Source organism: Rattus norvegicus, chromosome 8, assembly GCF_021556685.1.
Source record: "Rattus norvegicus strain SHRSP/BbbUtx chromosome 8, alternate assembly SHRSP_T2T, whole genome shotgun sequence".
In the NCBI taxonomy this organism is placed as follows: Eukaryota; Metazoa; Chordata; class Mammalia; order Rodentia; family Muridae; genus Rattus; species Rattus norvegicus.
This window is the reverse complement of record NC_141541.1, coordinates 109,116,757-109,142,363: the sequence shown is the minus strand read 5'-3', so window position 1 is coordinate 109,142,363 and position 25,607 is coordinate 109,116,757. Positions and strand designations below refer to the sequence as shown.

At 36.5% G+C, this 25,607-nt stretch overlaps 1 protein-coding gene and 1 long non-coding RNA gene across 7 annotated transcripts in view; one reads left to right on the top strand and one right to left on the bottom strand.

Moving 5' to 3' along the window:
• The window catches only part of Stag1 (STAG1 cohesin complex component), a 383,606-nt gene that overhangs the window by 211,009 nt on the left and 146,990 nt on the right, over positions 1-25,607 (bottom strand). For 5 of the 6 annotated variants that reach the window (XM_087562318.1, XM_087562317.1, NM_001433817.1 and 2 more), the window contains 2 exons: positions 22,804-22,900; positions 4,527-4,603 (listed from right to left, as the gene is read on the bottom strand). The exons of the other annotated variant lie outside the window; for it this stretch is intronic. In XM_087562318.1, the coding sequence (XP_087418444.1) occupies positions 4,527-4,603; positions 22,804-22,900 (174 nt within the window). The remainder of the gene's footprint in view (positions 1-4,526; positions 4,604-22,803; positions 22,901-25,607) is intronic. 6 annotated transcript variants of the gene reach the window in all.
• LOC120094242 (uncharacterized) lies at positions 14,776-18,241 on the top strand. Its single transcript, XR_015627991.1, has 3 exons — positions 14,776-14,866; positions 16,132-16,265; positions 17,000-18,241. It is a non-coding gene; the product is annotated as an uncharacterized LOC120094242 (long non-coding RNA).

Below are 25,607 nucleotides of genomic sequence, written 5' to 3'. Positions count from 1 at the left end.
ATCCTGGGTATTCTGTACTTATTTTTTGACTAGTATCCACTTATTAGTGAGTACATCCCATGCATGTCCTTTTGGATCTGAGTTACCTCACTCAGTAAAATATTTTCTAGTTCTATACATTTGCCTGCAAAACTCAGGCGGTCCTCATTCTTAATAGCTGCGTAGTGTTCCATTGTGTAAATGAATCACATTTTCTGTATCTATTCTTCTCTTGTGGGACATCTAGGTTATTTCAAGTTTCTGGTTATCACAAACAAGGCTGCTATGACCACAGTGGAGTACATTCCTAGTGGCATGGTAGGGCATCTTTTGGGTATATTTCCAAGAGTGGTATAGTTGAGTAGATCTATGTCCAATTTTCTGAGGAACTGCTAGATTGATTTCCAGAGTGGCTGTACCAGTTTGCTACCCTACCAACAAGGGAGGACTGTTCTTCTTTCTCCACATTCTCAACAGCATCTGCTGTCACCTGAGTTTTTTTTATCTTAGCCATTCTGTTTTTTTATCTTAGCCATTCTGATGGGTGTAAGGTGGAATCTCAGGGTTGTTTTTGATTTGCATTTCCCTGACTTTGAACATTTCTTTAGGTGCTTCTCAGCCACTGAGAGTCCTCTGTTGTGAATTCAATGTTTAGTTCTATACTCCATTTTTTGATTGGGTTGTTTGGTTTTTGGTGGTTAGCTTCTTGAGTTCATTATATATTTTGTATATTAACCCTCTATCAGATGTGAGGTTAGTAGTCATAGCCTTTGAGATTGTGAAGTTCAATAATCAGCTTCAATAAATTTTTTTTCCTGCAATCATGGGACAATACTGTTGCCTACTAATCCTTCCAACAAAGTTGCTATCAAGCAGATGTCAATGGATAAAATTAATAGAGAAGCTAATTTTCTACATTTTGGAAATGAATCTTCATGAGGAAGGGAGGGAGGGAGGGAGGGAGGGAGGGAGGGAGGGAGGGAGGGAGGGAAAGGAAAGGAAGACTGGCTGCCACGTTTCAAGAGTCACTAACAAAACTTTGGGGATTTAAAGTCCTAGAAAGGTGCAATAGGTAAGCACCCTCACTGCAAGCCTGATGGCCTATAAAAGGAGAGAACTGGACCCAAAGATGGCTCTGAATTCCACAAGTGTGATAGTTTCACAAGTGCAGTTCCATTCAATTCCCCACCTCTACACAGAAAGGCACTGCAAAGTAGATGATCTCCTAAAGCCTGATGGCTTGGGTTTTAAATGTTGCTACTTTTATAGACAGCAATATGATTCACTGGACAGGTTTATCTCTGATAGAAGGCAAAAAGTAATTTTGCCCCTAAAAGGAAAAATTTGTAAGTTTTGTTTTGTTTTTTAAGACATGGTCTTATTATATATCCATGGGTGGCCTCTCTGTGTAGACTAGAAAGGTCATGAATTCATTGCCTCCAAACAGCAGATTTTATGTTTAGGAATGTCTCATTAGTCTACAACATATAAAGAGATGCTCTCATTTTAACTCAAAACAATTAATATAGAAAATCCAATTTTTGGACCTGTGGCCACTTTGGTAACTATAATCCAGAGTATACTGATTTATGTGCAAATAAATCCAGTAATTGAGAGTATAGCTCAGTTGATAAAACGCATGCCTATCAAGCACACAGACCTGACTTTATCCCTGAGACACAAACAAAAACAGCTGGTGATGGTAATACACTCCTGTAGTCACAGATCTTGAGAAATAAGAAAGGCAAATCACTGAGACTACACCCTGGACTACATGAAATGGTATATCTAAAATCAAACACAAGACAAAAGCCAACATAATTTAAAGACATTAAAAGCTTATAAAGAACATTGGACAGAGAATCATTTTTAAGCTAACCTCTAGTTTTCTAATGATACCTTTTTAAATATTTCAATTATCTGTATATTCCCTTCATTATATACATGTATCTGTGTAGTATTAACAACATAGTTTCCTACTTTATTGTTCTGCTCTAAAACCAGCAGCTGTCAAATTTCATTATATATTAAAGTCATCAGGAGTATGACCAGAATATTTTACATATAAATCATACACTTTCCAAGTCAATCAAAATGTCTAGAGCAGTGGTTCTCAACCTGCCTAATGTTGTGTAACCCTTTAAAAGAGTTTCTGATAATGTGATGACCCCCAACCATAAAACTATTTCTTTGGGTTGGGGATTTAGCTCAGCGGTAGAACGCTTGCCTAGCAAGTGCAAGGCCCTGGGTTCGGTTCCCAGCTCCGAGAAAAAACAAAACAAAACAAAACAAAAAACAAAACAAAACAAAATAAAAAACTATTTCTTTGCTATTTTAAAACTGTAATTTTGCTAATGTTATAAATCATAATGTAAATACTTGATATGCAAATCCCAAAGGGGTCACAGCCTACAGGATGAAAACTACTGGTCTAGAATATGTGGTGATAGCTAAGCATTTATATTTTTTGATGATTAGGTGATATTAATGGCTGCAAAGCATGGCACCTCTGTTCATAAATTCATAGTATGACATAAAATAAGTGTTACTATACTAAAGATTGAAACAAATTTGTGATTTGATTTCAATCAACTGTGTTGTAAGCATGGCATTGTCAAGGCAGTCTAGAAGCTGAGGAGTAAATCTATCAGCTAGCACATTAATATAGTTTCATCTTCTTTAGCCATATTTAAATTCTTGAATACACTAGATATAAATTGTCAATGTAACAAAATTTAATCTAGTGAAAAGTATTTCTATAGAATTGTTTCAAAATTCTGAAGATTTTTAGCTTTTAAGTTAAATTAGTACAAATTCCTTATATTGTATCACAAACCCAGAAGAATGCAAGAAGGTCCTGTAACCCAAGTCGTTTATATCTGCTACAGATGGTTTGCCTCTAACCTAGGCAGGTTATAAAGTGGAAGTTTCATGGAGTTTGTTGTCTGGTTGGTTTTGTTTGTTTGTTTTTTGTGATATAGGAATCACTGAATAATCCTGGCTGTTTTGGAACTCCCTATATAGACCTAGCTGTTCTCAAACTCAGAGACTTGCTTGCTTGCCTTTGCTTCTCAAGTGCTGGGATTAAAGGCGTGCGCCACTGCCCCAGTACTTTATGGAGTTCTTGGGTCATCACTGTGAGTACACTCCCAGGGAATGTAGCAGTTGCTCTTGCTCCCGGGAACCAGGTGTTTAGCACAGTTGTTGTCTTGATAAACTGAACTGACACAAAACTAAAGTGATCACATCATCAGATAATGGTATGGTACCTACAAAACTGTCACATAAATATAATTTCCCCATTTCACATTAAAAAGAGATATTTACACGAAATGGTAAAAAAATATAAACTATAAACAATGTCATCTAAGTCAAAACCAGTTTTTAGGAAATTGAAGATATAAAAATACATGAATAACAATGCAACTAATTCCTACGGAATAAGTCAATCTAAAAGATGGTACCAGAACATTTCTATAACTAAGAACACAGAAAATACTTTCGGTGTGAAGTGCAAGAGAAAATCTGAATACCTGATAGAAAGGATGACAACTAAGTTCTAAATATTTTACATATTTGTATTACTTTATCCAAATGAAAAATGATAAAAAGATTCAACTAATCACAAAAAATTAACCTAGAAAAGGCAATACTGTTAATGCTTAAAAAAATTCTTCCAAAAACAAAATTCTTCTGTAAACAAAATGATATATTACAAGAAGTAGTGATGGAATAAGAAAAGAGTTATCACAGAGAAAGGAGCCTCCCTTGAGAAAATGTCTCCATGAGACCCAGCTGTAAGGCATTTTTTCTCAAGTAGTGATCAAGGATGGGAGAGCCCATTGTGGGTGGTGCTGTTCCTGGGCTGGTGGTCCTGGGTTCTATAAGAAAGCAAGCTGAGCAAGCCAGGAGAAGCAAGCCAGTAAGAAACATCCCTCTATGGTCTCTGCATCAGCTCCTGCTTAGTGACCTGCCTGAGATCCAGTCCTGACTTCCTTTGGTGATGAACAGCAATGTGGAGGTGTAAGCTGAATAAACCCTTTCCTCCCCAGCTTGCTTCTTGGTCATGATGTTTATGCAGGAATAGACACCCTGACTAAGACAAGAGCCATACACACAAGTGTGGTCTGGAAAGTGCATAGATGATGCCCCACATAGTTTTGGGAAATTCTTGATTGAATACAGTTAAGAAAAATTTTCATCATTAGATTTACTAACAACCTTAGAAAACATGTTTTAATAATCTCTAAGATAGGTTTATAAACAACACTGCTCAAATTTATCCAACATCCAAACCATTTTACCTCTAAACAGTCAATGAAGTTAGTATTTCAAGTTCGAAATGAAATCAAGAATTGAAGAGGAAACGAAATCAAGAATTGGAGATTGCTAGAATTAATGCAAAATGTCAATTTTAACTCATGCCATTGTAAAGTATATTGTTATCTTTTAAAACTAGGCAAAAATATTTGAAACAATCAACATATTTAATAATGATCTAAAAGATAGGGACTCAATTTGTACAGGTATTGGAATGTTATATATACCTCATCAAATTCTTCAGTCATTTTTCTGATTATTTCTGCGTTCTGCATATTTCGAAACATCTCTATTCTGACAGTACCTGTGGAAAAATAGATTTTACAGTTAGTCTTTACCTTATACTAAACATTAACCCTAATCTTATCACTGTTTAAAAGTTATGGAAAACTAGTTAGGTTTCCTGTTCATCACAAATTGCTCCATTAATTTTCTTAAGAAAATTATTTTTTATATATGGGTGTTTTATGTATATGTATGTGCCTGTAAATCACATGTGTGTGTGTTGCCTGCAGATGCCAAAATAGTATATTGGATACCTTAGGACAAGAATTATAGATTATTATACACCACTGTGCAGATACTGGAAGTCAAACCCAGGTCTTCTGGAAGAGCAGTCAATGCTATTAACCACCAAGCCATTTTCTTTTTTTTTTTTTTTTTTTTTCCTTCGGAGCTGGGGACCGAACCCAGGGCCTTGCGCTTGCAAGCGCTCTACCACTGAGCTAAATCCCCAACTCCTCCACCAAGCCATTTTCTACTGCCTCAAATTTTTTTTTATACCATCTACTTTAAAGGAATGTTTTATTTAGAAACAGTGCTTTTCAATGAAATGCTTCTCTAACAGTCAAGTTATTAAGTTCTATATAATGATTATTGATAAAAGAAAAAGTTAATTTTTTACTTTGCTAGTTCTTTTGTAATTTTTGATGGTTTAATTTTATCCCAAATATGGTTCTGTAATTTATTAATATGCTGAATGAAATTTTTTGTTAGTCTTGAAAAATGTGTACTTTCAAAAAAATCAACATAATTTAGGCTGGGTTACAGTGATCAGTGATAGAAGATTTACTTAGCACAGCATACAGATGGCCATGGCACAATCCCCAGTATGGCATCGAACTCCCTTCCTCTCAAAAAATAGAAAAAGTAATTTAGACATGGGGAATAGTGATTAAAATTCTTCGCTAATATGCATGAAGAACCCTGGGTTGGAGCTCTAGCACTGATTAAATAAAGTAGGCGTAGTGGCACATGCCTATAATCCTAGCAAGCCACGTAGGAAGCAAGCCAAAGGATAAAATGTTCAACTTCATTCTTGGCTACAGAGCATGTTCTAGGCCAACTTGGACTACATAAGATGCCATCTCTAAAATCACACACAAGACAAAGTCAACATAATTTAAAAATGTTAAAAGCTTAAGATGAACATTAGGACAGAGAATCTTTATATAAAGATTCACTTTCATTTGTAAAAATGCAACATATTAACAATTGTTGTTGTTTGTTTGTGGGCTCAGGAGACCGCTCAGTGGAAAGGGAACTTGCCAAGCTTCACCAAGTTTCAGACACTGGACCCACATGGTGAAAAGAGAGAATTAATTCCTGCAAGTTGTCCACTGACCTCCTTATGTGCCATGGGGCATGCTCACACACACTTAAGTAAGCAAATAAATAAGAAAATATACTAATTTTTAGTTATGAGAATTAGGTTTATTGTAACTTTAAGAACCAAACTTCAGGTTGAACTCCACCTCCCCTCAAAAACTCCTAATGATTTAAGCTCTTAAGAAATCATCCAATAACAGTGAAAGTAGTGGTCCTTATAACACAAACTAGGGAGAAAAGTTACATTAAATTTACATAGGGCCTGAAAATTAGCAAACAAGCAGTATGGCATCACTTTTTTTATGAGCTGAAGAAATATCAGATACTGAGACTGCAGAGACTCTCTTAAAATGAAGGATTGTAGTCAAATGACAAAGGAATAAGTCTTGGAAAAAATAAAACTCTTCTGTACATAAGCACTTATATTGACTGCAACCCTGAGCAATGAACTGAAGGTAACACTATCAGGCTTGGATTATCAGAACTACTCAATGTGAGCTGCTAATAAACTCATGAAGTACAGAAAGAGTGATACTGATGAACAATTATGTTTTTAATCACTGAACTACAGAATAACATCAAAAACAATAAACATGTAGTGTTAATTCCTAGGAATTTAATGTACAATCATCAGAAAAATCCATATTTAAAAGAATTTAAAGTGCTGTTTTGTGTGTGGGGATGTGTGTGAATGTGTATGTAGGTGCACATGTGTGGGTATCAGCATTAGATGTCTTCTTCAATCACTCTCCACCTCTGTTGAGGCAAGCCCTCACTGAAGCCAGAATCAGTGATGTTAAGCAATCTGGGTAGTCAGCTTGCTGAAGGGATTCCTGGTCTTTACTTCTTGCTGCTGGGATAACAGGCAGGACTTTCTGTATGCCCAGCATTTTACACAGATCTAAAATCCGGTCCTTGTGTTTGTGCAGCAAGCATTTCCTCCATTGAGCCATCTCCTCCACTTCCATGTTCTTTAAATAAAAGGATGACAGCAACACCTTAATATCAGGTGATTTTTATAAATGATTCACAAATTTTACTCCTACCAGTTTTGACTCATAAATTCAAAACCGGTCTCACCTATTTAAAAAATTAGAAGCACAAAGATCCAAAACAAAAACAAATTATACATTAATAAAAGCAACCGATAATACATAACATGGATAGTTTATCAAGATAATAATAAGTTGAAAACACTGCATCAAAAAAGAAAAGGATGGACCAGCAAGAAGTCAAATGTCTTAGAAGGTAAAGGTGTTTGTGCCAGGACTGATGAACTTTGGTAGGTGAATGAGTGTGGTAAAAACAACTGAGTCCCGCAAGTTGTCCACTGACTTCCACACAAGTTTTGGAAAGTGCATGCATGCGTATGTACGTATGTATGCATGCATGTTTATATGTGTGTGTATGTGCATGCTGTGTGTGTATGTACATAAACATACACATGTATACGTGTGCATTATATATACATACATATAAGCACACACATACATATACTCACACTCTCATAAAGATGTAATCAAATACTTGAAAGTAAAATTATTATCAATCTATTTATACAAATATCCAAAACTAGGCCTGGTGGAAGACATCTTTCATACTAACACTCGGGAGTTAAGATCTCTGTAAATCTGGGGCCAAAATGGTCTGCTTCAGGATTTCTAGGTAAGCCAAGGTTATATATTGAACAGCCAAACAACAACAAAACATGGTGGCGGATTAGAAGGAGATTCCCAGAGCTGAGAGCAACCTGAATGACAGTGTCTCTGAGTATCAGCAGGACTGGGATGACACTGCAGAAGAGGAGGATTTCTGTGAGGGGGTAGAAGAGAGCCTAAGGCAGAGAGCCCAGTACTGCCTCAGCTTGATTAGTTTCCTCAGCTTTTTTTAACTGCCCATTTTCTGCCTTCAGTTTCTTTCTGATGCCTCTACTATTTGGTTTTTTCGGTTCTTTGTTTGTTTGTTTCTTTGGTTGGTTGGTTGGTTGGTTGGTTGGTTTTTGTTGTGTTGTTGTTCTTTTGGGTTTGGTTTCCTTTCTTTTCATTCGGGGATAAACAGTGCCTCAAACATAGAGTCCAAGAAAGATTTGTGGAATGTCTCCTTTCTCTTTTCACTCTGACAAACCTAGACTTCTGCAATTCTGTGTGTTACCATTTTTCTTTCTGGTAGTCATTTTCTTAAAGTCCAGTTAATACTCTTCTAACATATTCTCCAGAAACTGATTTCTGCTCCAGATACTGTGTAGAACCAACCCAGTCCTAAAATCCCAGATAGTGGCCACCATCCTAAAGCTAAGTAGTAGATTAAAAAAAGAAGGGTACCAGGTAGAGCTCACTGGGAAGAAGTGGGGTTTTCCAATTAAGGCCATTTAGAGGGGAGTCTACTGAGACTTTTTCAATAAACAGTGGTTTTTCCTACTTCATTTCTCAGCCTCTGGAATGGCTAACAGTATTATCTTCATTTATAACCCCCAGCTGTCCTTAGCCAAATCAGCCATTGATGTTGGTGTCTTCGCAATACTGTTCCTGCTTTACCCAAGAGATATTGGGGAATTAGAGTCTTGGTGTCTAAATGTTCAGAAACTGCAAACCACTTAACCTACAAGTGCGCCTGCCACCTGGATGTTTGGAACACTTCCAGAGGGAAAGTAACATCTTTGTTTTTGCTATTTTCCTCCTGCCCTTGGTTTGGTCCTACCCTACACTTCTGAATTTATATTTTGTGCTACACTTGTGGCTTTTTTTTCATATTGAAGAAATGACATTACCCCAGGAGCCAAAAATAAATCTAAATTGGAAAAACAAACAAACAAACAAGCAAAGAACAATCTCTAAAATGAAAAAAACTACATTGATTAGCTTGAAAGTTGTCATGCATGAACAAGTGTACATGAACAGTAGGAGTGAAGAAATTTGCTATAAAATTAAAACATTTAAGAGACAGAATATATATTGTGAGGTATTAAGCAAATGTACGCATTTATACAAAGTCATTCAGCTGGACACTGAACTGTCAATATTAATGTAAATTGTATCTTTGATCCATTGATTTTGCTAATCTTAAGAATATGTTCCAATCACTAATGGTGGATTCAAAAACTGGAAGACCAAAAACAAAAACAAACAAACAAACAAACAAACAAACAAAAAAACAAAAAACAGGTAGCCCTAGAATAGCAACCCCTGTGATTCTTCCCTTAATTCTGTAACCCAGAACTTCAAAAAAAAAAAAATGAACTACCTTAAACCTTATAAACCTACAGATGCATCTGCAAAGGGAAAAGGAGGAAAGAAGAAAGAAAAAAAGGGGTAAACAATGCTGACAGCAGCACTGCAACACTGACTCCCATATCGCCAACATTGTAGTGACGCTCTATTCTACTTCCACAACTGACAGGCCAAGCTCAAGCATGGTATTTTCACCTGCATTTTCACTAAGAAAAGCTCGGAAAGAAAGTATTTTGAGTGTTAACATTGTGAGAAACAAGAAAATGGTAGCCAGCAATGAAACCGCTAGGAGAAACTCAGGTTTCCTTCCCATCTTTGAGGGGAATATCAAATGTCACTCAAATGTCAAAGGCAATAATTAAAATAATAAATGATGCTGAGGTATTATTTTAACAAGGAAAACGCTTGTCACACTCCCACAGGCTAATAATACAAAAACTTATCCTTATGTTTTAACTGGTCATTTATCTCCACAAGTGACTAAATAAATACCTTCGAGAAGAGCTATCTCTAGATTTCTGCCACAGTCTTTCCTTTACTAATGTATTTTTTCCAATAAACTGTTTTTTATTGCAGCAATATATTGCATTTAAGGAAAATTTTCTGATGTTTCACTTTCTGTAATTTTCCTGGGTAGATTTATGTACTTTTCAAAGTTCTCTTTAATAGAATACAGAATTTTACACTACATAACATGAAAAAAATATATACTCTATGCCCCTAGAAACTGCAGGCATCATGACCTCTTTGAATTTTCATTCCATTACTTGTTTCAAAAACCCCTGACAACCTGAGATTTTTTTCTTATTGAAAGTTTCTTTAAAACGGAAAAAAAGTATTGCTGAAATTGAATACTGGAAACAAAATTAAAGAGGCAATCTTAAGATGTTTAATTTGGAGCTTTTTAATTTTTTCATATTAATTTCTTTCTTTGTATATTTGTTTGAATGGAAATGTTTATATGTTTGAGTGTGTGTGTGATAAGAGGACAAGTTGTAAAAGTCAGTTCTCTCTTTTCACTATATATGTCCCAAGGAGCAAACACAGATTGCTAGGTTTGAAAGGAAGCACTCTGAACTGATGAGCTCTATCTTGACCTTGTATTATGGTTTGTAAGGACATGGAGGTCTGCTTTGGCATGGTCAAACATTCCCATAATCTCAGGTCAACCTGTCTACATGATAAGACCATGCCAGGGAGAGAGAACAAAGCTAAAAACACATTTGTGAATGTACTTATAATATTCTACACTCATAAAACATAAATACCAAAAGAGAAAAATTTGATATTAAATAGTATTCTTTAAAACACTAAGAACTTCTGAGACAATCTTGAACTAATTATCTAACTACCAACCTACACAATTAACTTCATTTTTTAAAATTTACTTATGAATAGGAGTTCACTGTAGCCATCTTCTGACACACCAGAATAGGGCATCGAATCCCATTACAGATGGTTGTGAGCCACCATGTGGTTGCTGGGAATTGAACTCAGGAAAAGTAGTCACTGCTCTTAACCCATGAGCCATCTATCTCTCCAGCACGGACAAATGATATTCATTCTCTCTCTCTCTCTCTTTCTCTCTCTCTCTCTCTCTCTCTCTCTCTCTCTCTCTCGGACAAATGATATTCATTCTCTCTCTCTCTCTCTTTCTCTCTCTCTCTCTCTCTCTCTCTCTCTCACACACACACACACACACACACAATACTTTTTAAAAGAAAACCATAAAAGATTATTTGAGGTTGTATTTACAGTAAAAAATATTTCAGGGTTGGGGATTTAGCTCAGTGGTAGAGCGCTTGCCTAGCGAGCGCAAGGCCCTGGGTTCGGTCCCCATTTCCAAAAAAAAGAAAAAAAAATATTTCAAATAACAGAAGAAATTCAAAATTTGTTTTTAACAATGAATATTTCTCAATTAGAAATAACAGCAGCCAACTACAAGTTGTTACTAACTTAGGACAAGCTTGGTGGTGCATACCTGTAAAGCTAACACTCACTCAGCTAATACAGAAGGTTTTGAATATGATGTCAACACAAGCAACAGAAAAAAAAACTTATCTCCAAATAAAATGGATTACAGATGATCATGGGAACAAGGCTTTGTGCAACCTCTGTAATATGAAAAATTTTTAATTATCTATCAAAATTACAAATTCCTTGATATGATTACTTATACCAAAGCGTTCATAAAATTTTTGAATGTGTAAAATTATTTACAAATATTCTGTGAATCAATGTCATAGAAAAAATTAAGGAGAACTCATACCATTTCTAAAGATCAGATGCACATGAGTACATTTGATTTGCCCAACATCCTTGACAATGTTCTATTTGTTCTCTCACTGTATAAATGAGAAAACTAAGACCTCTAAATAGAAACTTGCAATCAGATTTTGCTAGTAATTGACCTTCTTTGGCAGACTAGAAATGGCCAACTACTACTTGTTCTTAATTATTAAGGGTCCATTGAACTATCAAAATAAAAAAATGCCATCCAGGATTGATAAAGAATAATGTGTAGGGGGCTAGAGAGATGGCTCAGTGGTTAAGAGCACCAAGTGCTCTTCCAGAGGTCCTGAGTTCAATTCCCAGCAACCACATGGTGGCTCATAACCATCTGTCATGGGGATCCAATGCCCTCTTCTGGTGTGTCTGAAGACAGTGACAATGTACCCACATACATGAAATAAATAAATAAATAAATAAATAAATAAATAAATAAATAAATAAAGTGTAGAATATATGGACATACTCACAAAGAGATACTGAAACATATACTATATATTAAAATATTACTAAAAAGGGATGTGGCAATCTGAAAAGTCTTGTTATCTTCAGGAATAAGGAAATACGTGCTTGACATTAAAGGAGATAAATATAAATATGAGTGGCTATACATATACTAGGGACATGCTTGGAACCAACAAAGGCAAAGAAAGAAAGAAAGAAAGAAAGAAAGAAAGAAAGAAAGAAAGAAAGAAAGAAAGAAAGAGAGAGAAAGAGAGAGAAAGAGAGAAAGAAAGAGAGAGAAAGAAAGAGAGAGAAAAGAAAGAGAGAGAGAAAGAAAGAGAGAGAGAGAGAGAGAGAGAAAGAGAGAGAGGAAGAAAGAGAGAGGAAGAAAGAGAGAGAAAAAAAACCCCCCCAAAAAAACCAAAAAACAAGATTCCCTGGAAGTGGAATTACAGCTGATTGTGAGCTATGAAGTGGATGTAAGAGATTAAACCTGGATATTTATATTATTTGCAACTGTTTTGAAGGGTATTGATTTTCAGAGTGATTCTAACCAAGCAAGTGAAAGATCTGTATGACAAGAAGTTCAAGTCTCTGAAGAAAGAAATCAAGGAAAATATTAGATGATAAAAAGATCGCCCATGCTCATGGGTCAGCAGGATTAATAGTAAAAATGGCCATCTTACTGAAAGCAATCTACAGATTCAATACAATTTCCATCAAAATGCCAACTCAATTCTTCACAGATATAGAAAGAGCAAATCTCAAATTTATCTGGAATAACAAAAATCCCAGGATAGCGAAAAACATTCTCAACAATAAAAACATCTAAGGGAATCACCATCCTTGACTTTAAGCTATACTACAGAAAAAAGTGATTAAAAACTGCATGGTATTGGTACAAACAAGTAGATCAATGGAATAGAATTGAAAACCCAGAAATAAAACCACACATTTAATCATTGACAAGCCAAACCATCCAGTGGGAAAAAGACAGCATTTTGAACAAATGGAACTGGTTCAACTGGTAGTTGGCATGTAGAAGAATGCAAGTTGATCCATTCTTATCACCTTGTACAAAGCTCAAGTCCAAGTGGATCAAGGACTTCCACATAAAAACAGATATACTGAAACTAATAGAAGTGGGAAAGAATCATAAGCATTTTGGCACAGGGAAAGGAACACTCCTTCATTGTTGGTGAGATAGCAAGCTGGTAAAACCACTTTGGAAAGCAATCTGGTAGTTCTTTAGAAAATTGGACATTGTTCTACCCGAAGACCCAGCTATATGGCTCCTGGGCATATACCCAAAAGATGCTCCAACATACACATGCTCCACTAAGTTCATAACAGCCATATTATAATAGTCAGAAGTTGGAAACAATCCAGATGCCCCTCAACAGAAGAATGGATATTACTCAGCTATTAAATGGAGTATTACTCAGCTATTAAAAACAAGACCTTCATGAAATTTGCAGGAAAATTGATGGAACTAGAAAATATCATCCTCAGTGAGGGAACACAGACACAAAAGAACACAGATGGTATGTACTCACTGATCAGTGGATTTTAGCCCAAAAGCTCAGAATACCCACAATATAACCCACAAGCCATATGCAGTTTAAGAAGAAGGAAGAACAATGTGTAGATGCTTCGGTCCTATATAGAACGGGGAACTAAATAATCACAGGAGCTAGATGGAGAGAGGGACCTGGGACAGAGAGAGGAGGGGGAGAAAAAAAAGGGGGGGGAGAATAGATATTGGAAGGGACAGGAGGGAAGTACAGAGGGTCAGGAAATTAAATAAACATGTAGCAATAGGGGATGGGAAACGAGGAGTAGCCACTAGAAAGTTCCAGACTCCAGGCAAGCTAGAGGCTCCCAGAAGCGAATGGTGGTGACTTTAGCCAAAATACCCAACAAAGGAGAGATACAACACGTAGAGACCATGCCTGGTAGATAGGTACGGCACCCAGTTGAGGAATGGAGCCACCCACGCATCTCAAAATTTTAAACCCAGAAATGTTTCTGTCTAGGGATCCATCCCATCTGCAGATAACAACCCGGCACACCAACAGGAGCCTGGATATAGCTGTTCCCTGAGAGGTTCTACCAGCATAGCCAATACAGATGTCGATACTTGCATCCGACCATTGTATTGAGCCCTAGGACTCCAATGGAAAAGATAAGGGAAGGACTGATGGAGCTGAAGATTGCAAACCCATAGGAAGAACAACTAAGTGGACCATCCAGAGCTCCCAGGGACTAAACCACCAAACAAAGAGTATACATGGAAGGAGCCAGGACTCCAGATACATATGTAGCAGAGGATGGCCTTATTTGACATTAATGAGAGAGGGAAGGGAGGCTTGATGCCCTAGTGTAGGGGGACTCTAGAGGGGTGAGATGGCTGTGTGTGAGGCAAAGCGGGAGGGGGAAAAAGGCTGGGAAGGGGAGTTGGTGGAGGAGTAACTGGGAAAGGGGATATCATTTGAAATGTAAATGAATAATTTAATAAAAATAATAAAAAGGCTGAATTTGGATTCTCTGCAAGATCATCACCTACTATTAACCACTGAGCTCTCTTTAGTGCTGCTCCTGTCTCCACTTCTATTGTTTTTAATGATTAAGCAAATTCTTTTTCTTTTCTTTAATTGGATATTTTATTTATTTACATTTCAAAAGTTATCCCTTCTCAAGTTTCCCCTCCGGAAACACCCTATCACATCCCCCTCCCCCGCCTCTATGAGGGTGCTCCCTCACCCCATGGGTCCTTCCATGTGAACTCTTTTGTCAGTGGTTTAGTCCCTGGGAACTCTGGGGTGTCTGGTTGGTTGATATTGTTCTTCTTCCTATGAGGTCACAAACATCTTCAGCTCCTTCAATCCTTTCTCTAACTCCTCCATTGGGGACCCTGTGTTCAGTCCAATGGTTGGCTGTGAGCATCTGCCTCTATTTGTCAGGCTCTGGCACAGCCTCTGCGGAGACAGCTATATAAGGTTCCTGTCAACATGCACTTCTTGGAATCCACTATAGTGTCTGGGTTTGGTGACTGAATATGGGATGCATCCCTAGGTGGGGCAGGCTCTGGATGGCCTTTCCTTCAGTCTCTGCTCCACACTTTGTCTCCATATTTCCTCCTGTGAGAAAATTGTTCCCCGTTCTAAGAAGGACTGAAGTATCCACACTTTGGACTTCCTTCTTGTTGAGCTCCATGTGGTCTGTGAATTTTATCTTGGGTATTCCAAGCTTTGGGGCTAATATCCACTTATCAATGAGTGCATAGCATAAACAATTCTTATGAATTCTAAATATAGAATGTTTGTCACAGGCTCATGTGTTGAAACCTTGGTCAACTGTTATTTGTGCTGTTTTGGCATGTGCAAGAAATTTTAAAAGGTGGAGTCAAAGATAAGGATCAGGTCACTGCCATTTATCTCACAGAGATTATGGACATATTCTTCTGGCCTATTTTCTTTTTCTGCTTTTACTCTCTGCCATGAAAGTAACAAACTATATCCCACATTTCTATAGTCATTCTACAATTCAGTGGCTTCCTTAACAGCAACAGAGACAAATGACCATCAATGGAAATTCTGAAGTTGTAAACCAATATAAATCTTTCCTGCCTGCAATGAAAACTGACTAATCTAGAAAATTGAATGAAGGGTTACCACTGTAGCAAAACTTCATCACTGAGTTCAGAACCTTCTGGAACATGTTTGTGGGGTCTCAGGCTAGGGGCCTAAAATGTAAGAAATACAAAGTGAAAGTTTTTACCAGAAACTGAGAAGACCAACACACAGAGAGTGAAATGTGGAGAAAAACGTGCTCATGGGTAAAAGAGGACTCTATTTGGGAATTAGACCAGATATCATTCAATGCCATGAAATTTTATGGAAGGATAAATTTTGAAATGTCAAAAATAATTGATTCGATGTAAAAAGGTTCAAGCCCTGAATTCAGGTGCTGAATTCTAGTAGATAAAATGGGGGTTGCGGGGGAGAGGACTTAGATACCTTGCAAAATTTGATCAGGGGAAAAAGAAACCAGTAAATTTGGTTTACTGATGCCAACTCAGGAAAGTTTAGACAAATGCTCAGCACCTGAATATTAGGAAACCTTGAAGGCATTTCAACAACAAGCCAGTTCTCACATGGAGTAAACTTAAGGGTAATGTAAATGATGCCAGGGATCACTGCTCACAAAGAATTACCTAGGAGGCTGTTTCCTCAAGATAATTTTACTAAACTCTGCTGCTCAGGGACTTCGGAGGCTGTTGCAGCTATAGTCTACTCCAGGCTCTACCTCAAGCTGGAGGATGACAACGATCCACAGAGCATGGTGGTGGCTTTTAAAGGACATGGAAAGAAAAACTGCAGTATCACTGACACAATCGTGAGTATTTCAAAGAAAAGCTATGAAGGTTGGGCAATTTATGACAAGTTTAAAATTTCTGCATGCAGTACCTAAGGAGGGATGTATGAAGATAGGAGACAGAAGTTGAAGATGTGATCAAGACCCCAGAAACTTAAAAACAAATAAGATATGGAATTTTGGTCTAGAATACCTTCAGTTAAAGTTCGGTCAGAAAGAGAGGTGGAGAGGGGCAGGAGAATGGAGTAGAGATAGAGAAGAAGAGAGGAAAGACATGAGGTTGGGAAGGGGAAAGGAAAGAGGAAAGAAGAAGAGGGGAGGAGAGAAGAAGAGAAAGGATTGGAGGAAACTACAAACTCCCAAAATGCCAGGCTGAAGGAGGGTAGCTTCCCAAGCAACATGGACCTCACACTATGCCACTATGCCTGGATGTCAGATACCAATCTACAAGATTTAATATTTGCCCAGTTGGGTTTCAGTCTTGCTTCAATCCCTCCTCCCTCCTACGTTCCTATACCTGTCTTTTAGAATGGAACTATTTCTTCTATGCCACTATATGTTGTAAGAACACAGATTTCTTTTTAATATTAAGGACACTACGTACAAAGACTCTGGATTTGGGTATGTGAATAAACATAGAACTGGTAACACCATAGTGACTCTTTAGAAATTATCTAACTACTTTTGCATTATGAAATCAACATATATGGAGAAGGGCAGAAGGTTATAATTTGAATATGCAATGTCCCTCACAGGTTCCTGATGAAACCTTCACCCACAATTGAGGAGCTAACTTCTTAGACGTGCTCAAGATTCGAACAAGTGGTGGCTACCGGGAGGTAGATCCCTTAGGAGGTGAACTCTGAAACTTTATCTTGCTCTGGATTCTTTCTGTTAACACTTCTACCTAATTTATGGCCACTGCAAACTAAGCAGTCTTTGCTACAATTTCAGCTGATATTATATTCTGCCTTTTCTTGGGATCAAAGAAGTAGCAGCCAACCATGATCTACAGCAATGACCATGAACAAAATAAAACTATCCTGACTTCCATTTCTGATAGGTATTAGTTACAACAAGGAAGGTAACACTAACAAAAGGTCTTAAAAATACCTGTGGAGCCTTTATTAATTTACGTTCTTTGAAAGACAGCAGGATGAAAGCCTAATATGAATTTGCGAGAATGAAAGTTTTAAGGGTTCTTTTTCTATGATATGAAAAAATATGAATTAATAAAAAAAACTTTTAACCTAAAAAGTAGGGCAGTGAAACATATCCTTTGATAATTATCACTATGTACAATAACAAAGGCTAGTGGTGGTAATAATAATCACAACAGAGTAAAAATCCTCTAACAGTATATTTCATTGGAATACATTTTGATAGCGAAATCTTTAAAGTAGTGTTTTTCAGCTTCACTAGTTATTAGTATGGGGCACAACAAAATGTACATAGTCTCTATGAAAGGCAAGTAACTTCTTTCTAGTTAACAGCCTTTTTATTATCAATTTTCCTGCAAATGAAATGACTTCATTATTTTTTATGACTAAAAAACAAAGTCCTGCTATATACATAAACACCTAATCTAGCATGGTAGCATGGGACAGTGGACAGTGCTGCAATAAGCACTGGGGCTGGCACCCACGTGGTCTGCATATCTTGGGCAGTGTCTAGAAGGGGTCGTGTGGTCATACATTAGACCATCTTCCTTTATGTATTGCTTTGAGAACCTGGATTCCCATAGGGTCTAGATTAGGTTGCATTCTCAAGAGGGTTTGTAATTCAAGAATTCCCTTTCACCCATTTCCTTGTCAGTGTTGACTTTATACTTTCTCCATTACTGACATTCTGGAAGAAGACAGAATCTCAATGTATGCATCATCTGCATTTCCCTGACGGACAGCCAGACTGAAATTTGTTTTTATGTTTATGTATGCCATTTGTACTTTATCTTGAGAGCTGTTTCATTTTATTACTCTACTAAATGACTAGACTGTGATATCTAACTTCGAAGGCCACTGTAGAGAAGATCCACTGCTCTGTTCAATGCTTTAAACTCTAGAGTCTTAAGAATGTATAGCACACTGAAGTTTAAAAATACATTCATATAAGAAACAAAATGGAGATAAGAAAAACATTCAAGAAAATAGCAAACTAAATCTTTTACACTATATCTATAGTTCATAAAAAGCAGAGTTAATACTGAGCTTCCAACTTTAGTATTTTTAACACTGCTCTTAACTTGAAGTCCATGAAGTGATAGAATGTTTTCTTGGGTTGTTCGTTTTGGTAGAATTCTAGAACATCCCTGGAACTCTAATGGAACCTGGATTTCTACTTACCTCTGTTTCCAGATTAAAATGGTGTTTGAAAAATAGAATCTGATGTTTTTTCTAAGGACCAGAAAAATCATTCTAGCAGTGACCTAACCATTCATACCTAGTCCTCAATCCAAAGTAGAGGTGAGTAGACTCAACGGCACTAAACATCCTTATCCAAAATACCTTGTATTTACCAGAAAGAGAATGGAATGAAGTAATCAGAAAAAACACAGAAATCAGAAGTAAACTGTTGCTTGCATACCTCTGTATGTAAACCATATTATAGCCTAGAGAACTGCAACTGTGTCACCTCTCTATGTACAATCGGATTATAGTCCAGGGAAGTGGTATTGTATTCTTTGATGCTTCTTGTCCACTTTATACTTTACTTCCCTTAAGTTCTACTCTAGCTACATAGTAGGAACGTGACCCTTTTTATCTTTTCAACTAAAACTAAAAGTGAGTAAATGTAATGGTTATATGAAAAAATTAAAGATAGGAGATTACACATAGGAAAATTGTTGCTACTTGATACTGTAACAGTACTGCAAATAACATTTTTTAAGTTTCTAGCTTTTAATGATACAACATTACATACTTAGCACTACTGAAACCTGTGTGTGAGGAAATATACTACCACTGCCTAATACACTAGCAAAAAGTATTCCAAACAGTAAAGGCCTTTCCAGTGTTCTGTGTATGAATCAGCCTCTTATTTTGACGATTATCATCTCGGATTCTTAATAAATATCTGTCACGATGGTGTTGAAGAGATACCGAAATCATACACTAGGACAGACTTTTGGTAGTCTCTCTTTCATGTTTGCTTTATCTAGGTTCACATGTGGAGATGTTTTATAAAATACATAATTTTTACAAAGGCTTTAAAGTTGTGATTTTACCTTAACTGATGTGTCTGTCTCTAGATGGCAGTCTATACTTTGCAACATTCCTAGTTAAAATATGAATGTATTACTTCTTTGGTAAGCATGAAGATGGTTGTACATTATATTAGGAAACTGTCATCTATGATTTAGGTTCACTAAGAAATAAATCTCTGTAAGTGAGTTCTCACACCCAGTCCCATCATTTCAGACCCAAACATGTTTATCTCAAAAAGTGTCCTCTGAAGTCCCTTCTCTGGGAATGAGTTGGGACTCCGAGTTGAACCAGGGAGGAGAAAAATAGCAAAAAAAAAAAAAAAAAAAAAAAAAAAAGCACAGAGTAAAAATATTACCATTATTTATCTCATGATATAAGGCGGACTTAAGTGACTAGAAAAAGCTAAAGTTCAGTCAGCTGGTCACAGCACACACCAAGACCTTCAGCATACAGGCACCCTTCAAGCATCCCACCCACCTTCACCTGAGAATGGCATGACATTCTGCTTCCTTTATCCTTTATGAAACACTGTCAATTAAACTATGATCCTTGCTGTCTCCCAAGGACTACCTGTACAACCTAGACAGCCCTGCAAGGAATTTTGAACATTAGCAGAAAGGTTTGTTCCTGAGCTGAGAAATCAAATCTTGCTAGTAGAGCTGGGAACACTTCAGAAACTATCAAGAGTTACCCCCAAATTGGTTCCACAGCATCAAGTACCTAACCCACAAACTGACCAAATAAGGGAATAAAAAAAGATCCAAAGATGAGATCAAATAGACAAATCTAGAAATGTTGTGGTTTGCCCTGGAGTTATCTGTATTTTGATGCTAATTCCACTGCCCCAAGGACAGCTGCCTAGTCACTTACTCAGGACTCAGATGACTTCACCAGAACCTTCTCCCCATTTAATTTGTAAAATACAGGTGAGGGCAGGTACAGAATAGAAGGAGGCCTGTCATTGGATGAGAAGGAAGGATGGGCAGGAGAGAAGTTTGAAGAGGAGGAGATGGAAACAGAGAAGGAGAGAGAGAGAGAAAATTATCTGGGAGAGACAACATGGAAGCTGACGTCCACACTGTACCTTTACAGGTTGTTCTAAATATTCTTAAGGGATGAATGACCAGACTTTGTATGTTTAGTTGGGCAATTATATCTTATCAATTGGATCAGAGGTTGTTGTGTTGTGTGTTCTTTCTTGTGCTGATTGAAGTGTAAGGGAGTGTGGGGCGGCTGGTCTGGACCACCACAGAGTTGGGATGTGTGTTTCTGGCAAGATATCGAGCAGATATCTTGGAGCACTGAGGTGCCAGACCTAGTGGGGGAGAAAAAGACTGTTTTTATTTATTATAATTTTACAACAACAAAGAAACACCACAGATAACCTAGGTCCTATGACAAGACCATGAAACACAAATAACCAAGACAATTTGTCTACTTCAAGAAATTTACACTCCCACTGTAATACTCCCTGACAAAAGCATCTGTGCTGACACATGAGACAATGATTTCATAACGCACAGTACTATCAACCACGTTACTTTTTTGTTTTGTCCTACCCTGATTTGTTTTTATTTTACATTATAATTATTATTATGTCTGCTTGTATTCTAATAAGAAAGACAAAGAAAGCGTAGACTACAGTGGCTGGAAAACTGTGATCAGAATGTATTGCATAAAAAAAAAAATCTCTTTTCTGGTTGGAGAGATGGCTCATCAGTTAAGAGCACTAAGTGCTCTTCCAGAGGTCCTGAGTTCAATTTCCAGCAACCACATGGTGGCTCAAAACTATCTGTAACAGGATCCAATAAACTTCTTCTCATGTGTAAGAAGACAGCAACAGTACACTCATATACATTGAATAAATAAATCTGTTTTTAAATATACTTTCAATGTTTAAAAAATGACAATGACTTCAAGACAACAATAAACAATTCAAAGAGAATATGAATAAAAGTCAAAATGAAGAAATCAAAGGAACAACCGAATGAATTAAAAAATAATCAAGACATAAAAAATGGATTTTGAAAAGAGAATCTCTAAAGAAAAGATAAGCTTAAGTAAAACACAAAACCACAAACTCAGAGAATGAAACAAAAAGTTCAAAAGAAAGTTTCACCAACAGACTAGATCAAGTGAAAGAGATTATCAGGTCTTAAAAGACAATTAGAGAGGATTCCACAATGAAACAAAATATTAAATCTAAGAAAATCCATGAAAAGAACATGAGGAACTCTGGAACACTATAAAAGACAAACCTATAAATTACAGGTATTTTAAGAAAAGAAAAACAGTCAAAGTCATAAGAATATTTTCAATGGAATCACCAAAGAGAACTTACTTCTCAAGTCTAGGAAGGAAAGACCTGTTCACCAAATGAACAGACCCAGAAAACAAGTTTTCCAACCTCAATGAATATGTATTAGTATGTTTTGAAATGCCTGTAATAGAGAAAGGACTGGAAGAGCTTGAAGGGGCTCGAGACCCCTTATGAACAACAATGCCAACCAACCAGAGCTTCCAGGGACTAAGCCACTACCTAAAGACTATACATGGACTGACCCTGGACTCTGACCTCATAGATAGCAATGAATATCCTAGTAAGATCACCAGTGGAAGGGGAAGCCCTTGGTCCTGCTAAGACTGAAGCCCCAGTGAACGTGATTGTTGGAGGGAGGGGAGCAATGGGGGGAGGATGGGGAGGGGAACACCCATATAGAAGGGGAGGGGGAGGGGCTGGGGGATGTTGGCCCGGAAACTGGGAAGGGGAATAACAATCGAAATGTAAATAAGAAATACTCAAGTTAATAAAGAAAGAACGGAAAAAAAATGCCTGTAATAATTTTCATTTCAATAAGTTAAAGCTACAGTGAGGAAACAGATGACTGCATGTCGTCATCAGTCTGTGCACCTCTTTTCCTGACTATGGTGTCCCAGTATGATGTCGCCATCCACACTCACAGGGGAACTACTCTCTTCAGCTACATCTTTGTAGCAATGTCCTTACAGAAATACGCAGAGGTATATTTCCAACATGGTCCTAAAGTTAAAATGAGGCTGTCGAGAATAACCCTTAGGGAGCAGAAAATTTCTGATTTAAAAATGAGCAATTCAGGAACAGTGCAAATTTTAGTTTTTCTTGACAGTTTTGAGAGATAGCAAAGAAACATATTGCTATTTGAACAGGTAACACAGATCAAAATAACAAGAGTAAGTTTCCTTAACACACGAACCATTTGCTATGCCAAAAATGATGAAAACACAATTCTAGGATGAACTCTATGACTGGTGGCACATGATGTTCCACCGCTGAGCTAACAGGTTCAATAAACAGCATTTATTTCACAACTGTGTACCTCGACATCCTGAACACTGGATAAAAAAGTTGATTAAATCCAGAAGTGCGATGTCCCGGTCTTGTTTATATGATTCAATCCAGTCATCCACCACAGACTAAAGGAAAGAAGAAACACAAAAATGGTTTTAGAAAATGTAACATTACACTAAACAGATCTTTAAAAATGTTTGTGTGTATATGAAATTAATTAAAAGAGACAATCACTTACCTGAAACTATTGTTCTGTTGGCAAATAAAAGCAGACTTCTCTATTTATAAGGCTAATAAAAGTTTTGTTACTAGATCTCAAAATTTCATTTACAATAGAGCAAAAGACATAGCTGACCTTAAAAATCCCACAAAGATTACTATTAAACAAATATAAATTGTTAAACATATATGGTAGAATCAAAACTCACTTATATATAGATAAGAGATTTCTAATTTCAGCAAACTTAATTCACTAGTAGTGTACACAAAGAATATATGCCAAATATAACAGAGTAATACAACAATGGTTCAGTATTTGTAAGTCAAATAACTGAATCCGAACTTTAAGAAAATTGCTATACTACTAGATTTCAAAAGGTATCTAGCTAATAAACATAACACCGACATCCAGAACAAATTTCTATACAACTGAGCTTATATAAGTTCTTCTTTAATAAAGACAAAACAAGTGTATTATCGTTCTGTTGAAATACTTCAAATAACCAGAACAAAGCACCCATTCAATCCAGCCATTTTAGGTGTATTATATGCAAACATTAGTGACACACTGGTAAAGAGCTTGGCAAGTAAGAACACCAAATTTAACGTTCTTCAGTGGTGCAGCTTCTTATAGGTTGCTCATATTTAATTCTGTTGAGTAATACTAATTAAGTAAACTCTGAATCACGAAAAAGGAAGGGGACTAGAGGGGACTAGATGGTGTTTGCAGGGAAGATGATGGGATGATCAGACATAGTGAGGGAAACAAAGGATGACGACACATTAAAAAGTGTAAAGACGATACCTATCTTCATGTGTAATAGATGTGAGAAACAAACTTCATTACAAAAAGAGAACCAAACTTTACTAAAGTGATTCAAAAAATACAATAACAAGATAGCTGAAAATCCATGTACAAAGGAAATTCATATAATTAGCAAGGTAGGAAACTAATAGGTAACTAAAAAAGCGCTAAATTGCTTTTAAATGTTTAGTATTAGATCAATAAAGTCTGTTTTCCTAATATTTGAAAAAATTAACATCCTAATGGCCATGCTAATTAAAACTCCTTGGAATTTTATTGAATGGAAGTGGTTATATTGTTTCAATAGAGATGATTAAAATCAAATTTTTAAATCTCTACTCCAAAATATAGTCATATGCAGTGAAATATATAAAATTTAATTATATATTGATAAAATGTTACGAATCCAGATGTATTATCATAATCACATAACGGACATAAAACATTTCCAGAACTGAAATAACTTCTCAAACTCCCTTTCCATATGTAATCCTGTCCAACCCCAAAGTAAACTATTATGATGACGTTTATAACCAAAAATTAATGAGATGAGTAAATTTTAAAATTCATATATGTATCATCCTATAAGAAAAAAAGTGTAGTATGCATACATTTCCTTATTTACCTATCCATCCATCCACATCCAACTTCCCTTCCCCCCTCGCTCCCTCCCTTCCTTCCTTTTAAAGACATTCTGGAATCACTATGCAGCCCTGACTAGTAAACAAGTAATCTGCCTTGAAGACCTTTGCCTCCTTACTGTGAACATTTAAGTCATGTGTTTCCAATTTCTGTTTGCACTGTTTATTTTTTTAATGTCAGTGATTTCTTTCATTACAAAAATAAATCAATTTGCTCTCTAAACTTGATAGGTTAATATATCTATTTGTTTTTATAAGGAGTATTACAAACAAAAGTGAACATAGCTGTATATACCTTTTCATGTTCATATATTTTGTTCTATTTTCACCATAACAAGTAGATTGCTAATATACAGAATAAACATGTCAAAATCATCTAGTTTCTTTTCTATTGATATGATAAAAAAATACTGTGAACTAAGAGCAAAGGCTATTATTGGCTCACAATACTGTCTCAGTACATCATCACAGGGAAGACAAGCAGTAGGAACTTGACTCATCTGCTCACATAACATCCACTATCAAAAACAGAAAGCAATAAATTAACACACGTTTGCGCTACTCAACTTGCCTTCTCACGACTCTTGAGTCAGTCTAGGGCCTAGTCCATAAAATGGTGCAGCCAGCATTTAGGATAGGTCTTTAGGACTCAGTATAATTATGAAAATCTCTCACACACATGCCCAAAGGCCAACCTGATGCAAACAATTCCACATTTAGATTCCTTTCCAAGACAATCCTAGAATATGTCAAGTGAACAATTAAAACCAACCATCACACAAGTATGACCAGCTTACTCAAAACAAACAAACAAAGAAACCCACAAAACAAACATAGTACATTTTATTCTACCAAAATTAAGTGAGATTCAGGAATGTCTCCTTTCTCCAGTCCTAATGTCAATACAAAAACTAAGTATGTTCAATTCTTGTGACTTAAAACCACCTGGTTATACCTGGTTTTCCTTGCATGACTCTAGTGAGAACTGTCTTCTTTAAAATGAAGAGAAGATATTTAGTACTTAAAATTATCCAAGAGCACTGTGCTCACACCACAGAAGTTTTGCTTTGAAAGTCAAAAAAATTAGATTATAAAAGAGGCTGATACACAATCGAGAGGACATGGTGACTCTACAACTCTGACTGTGTGGCAGGCACTGTGTAATAA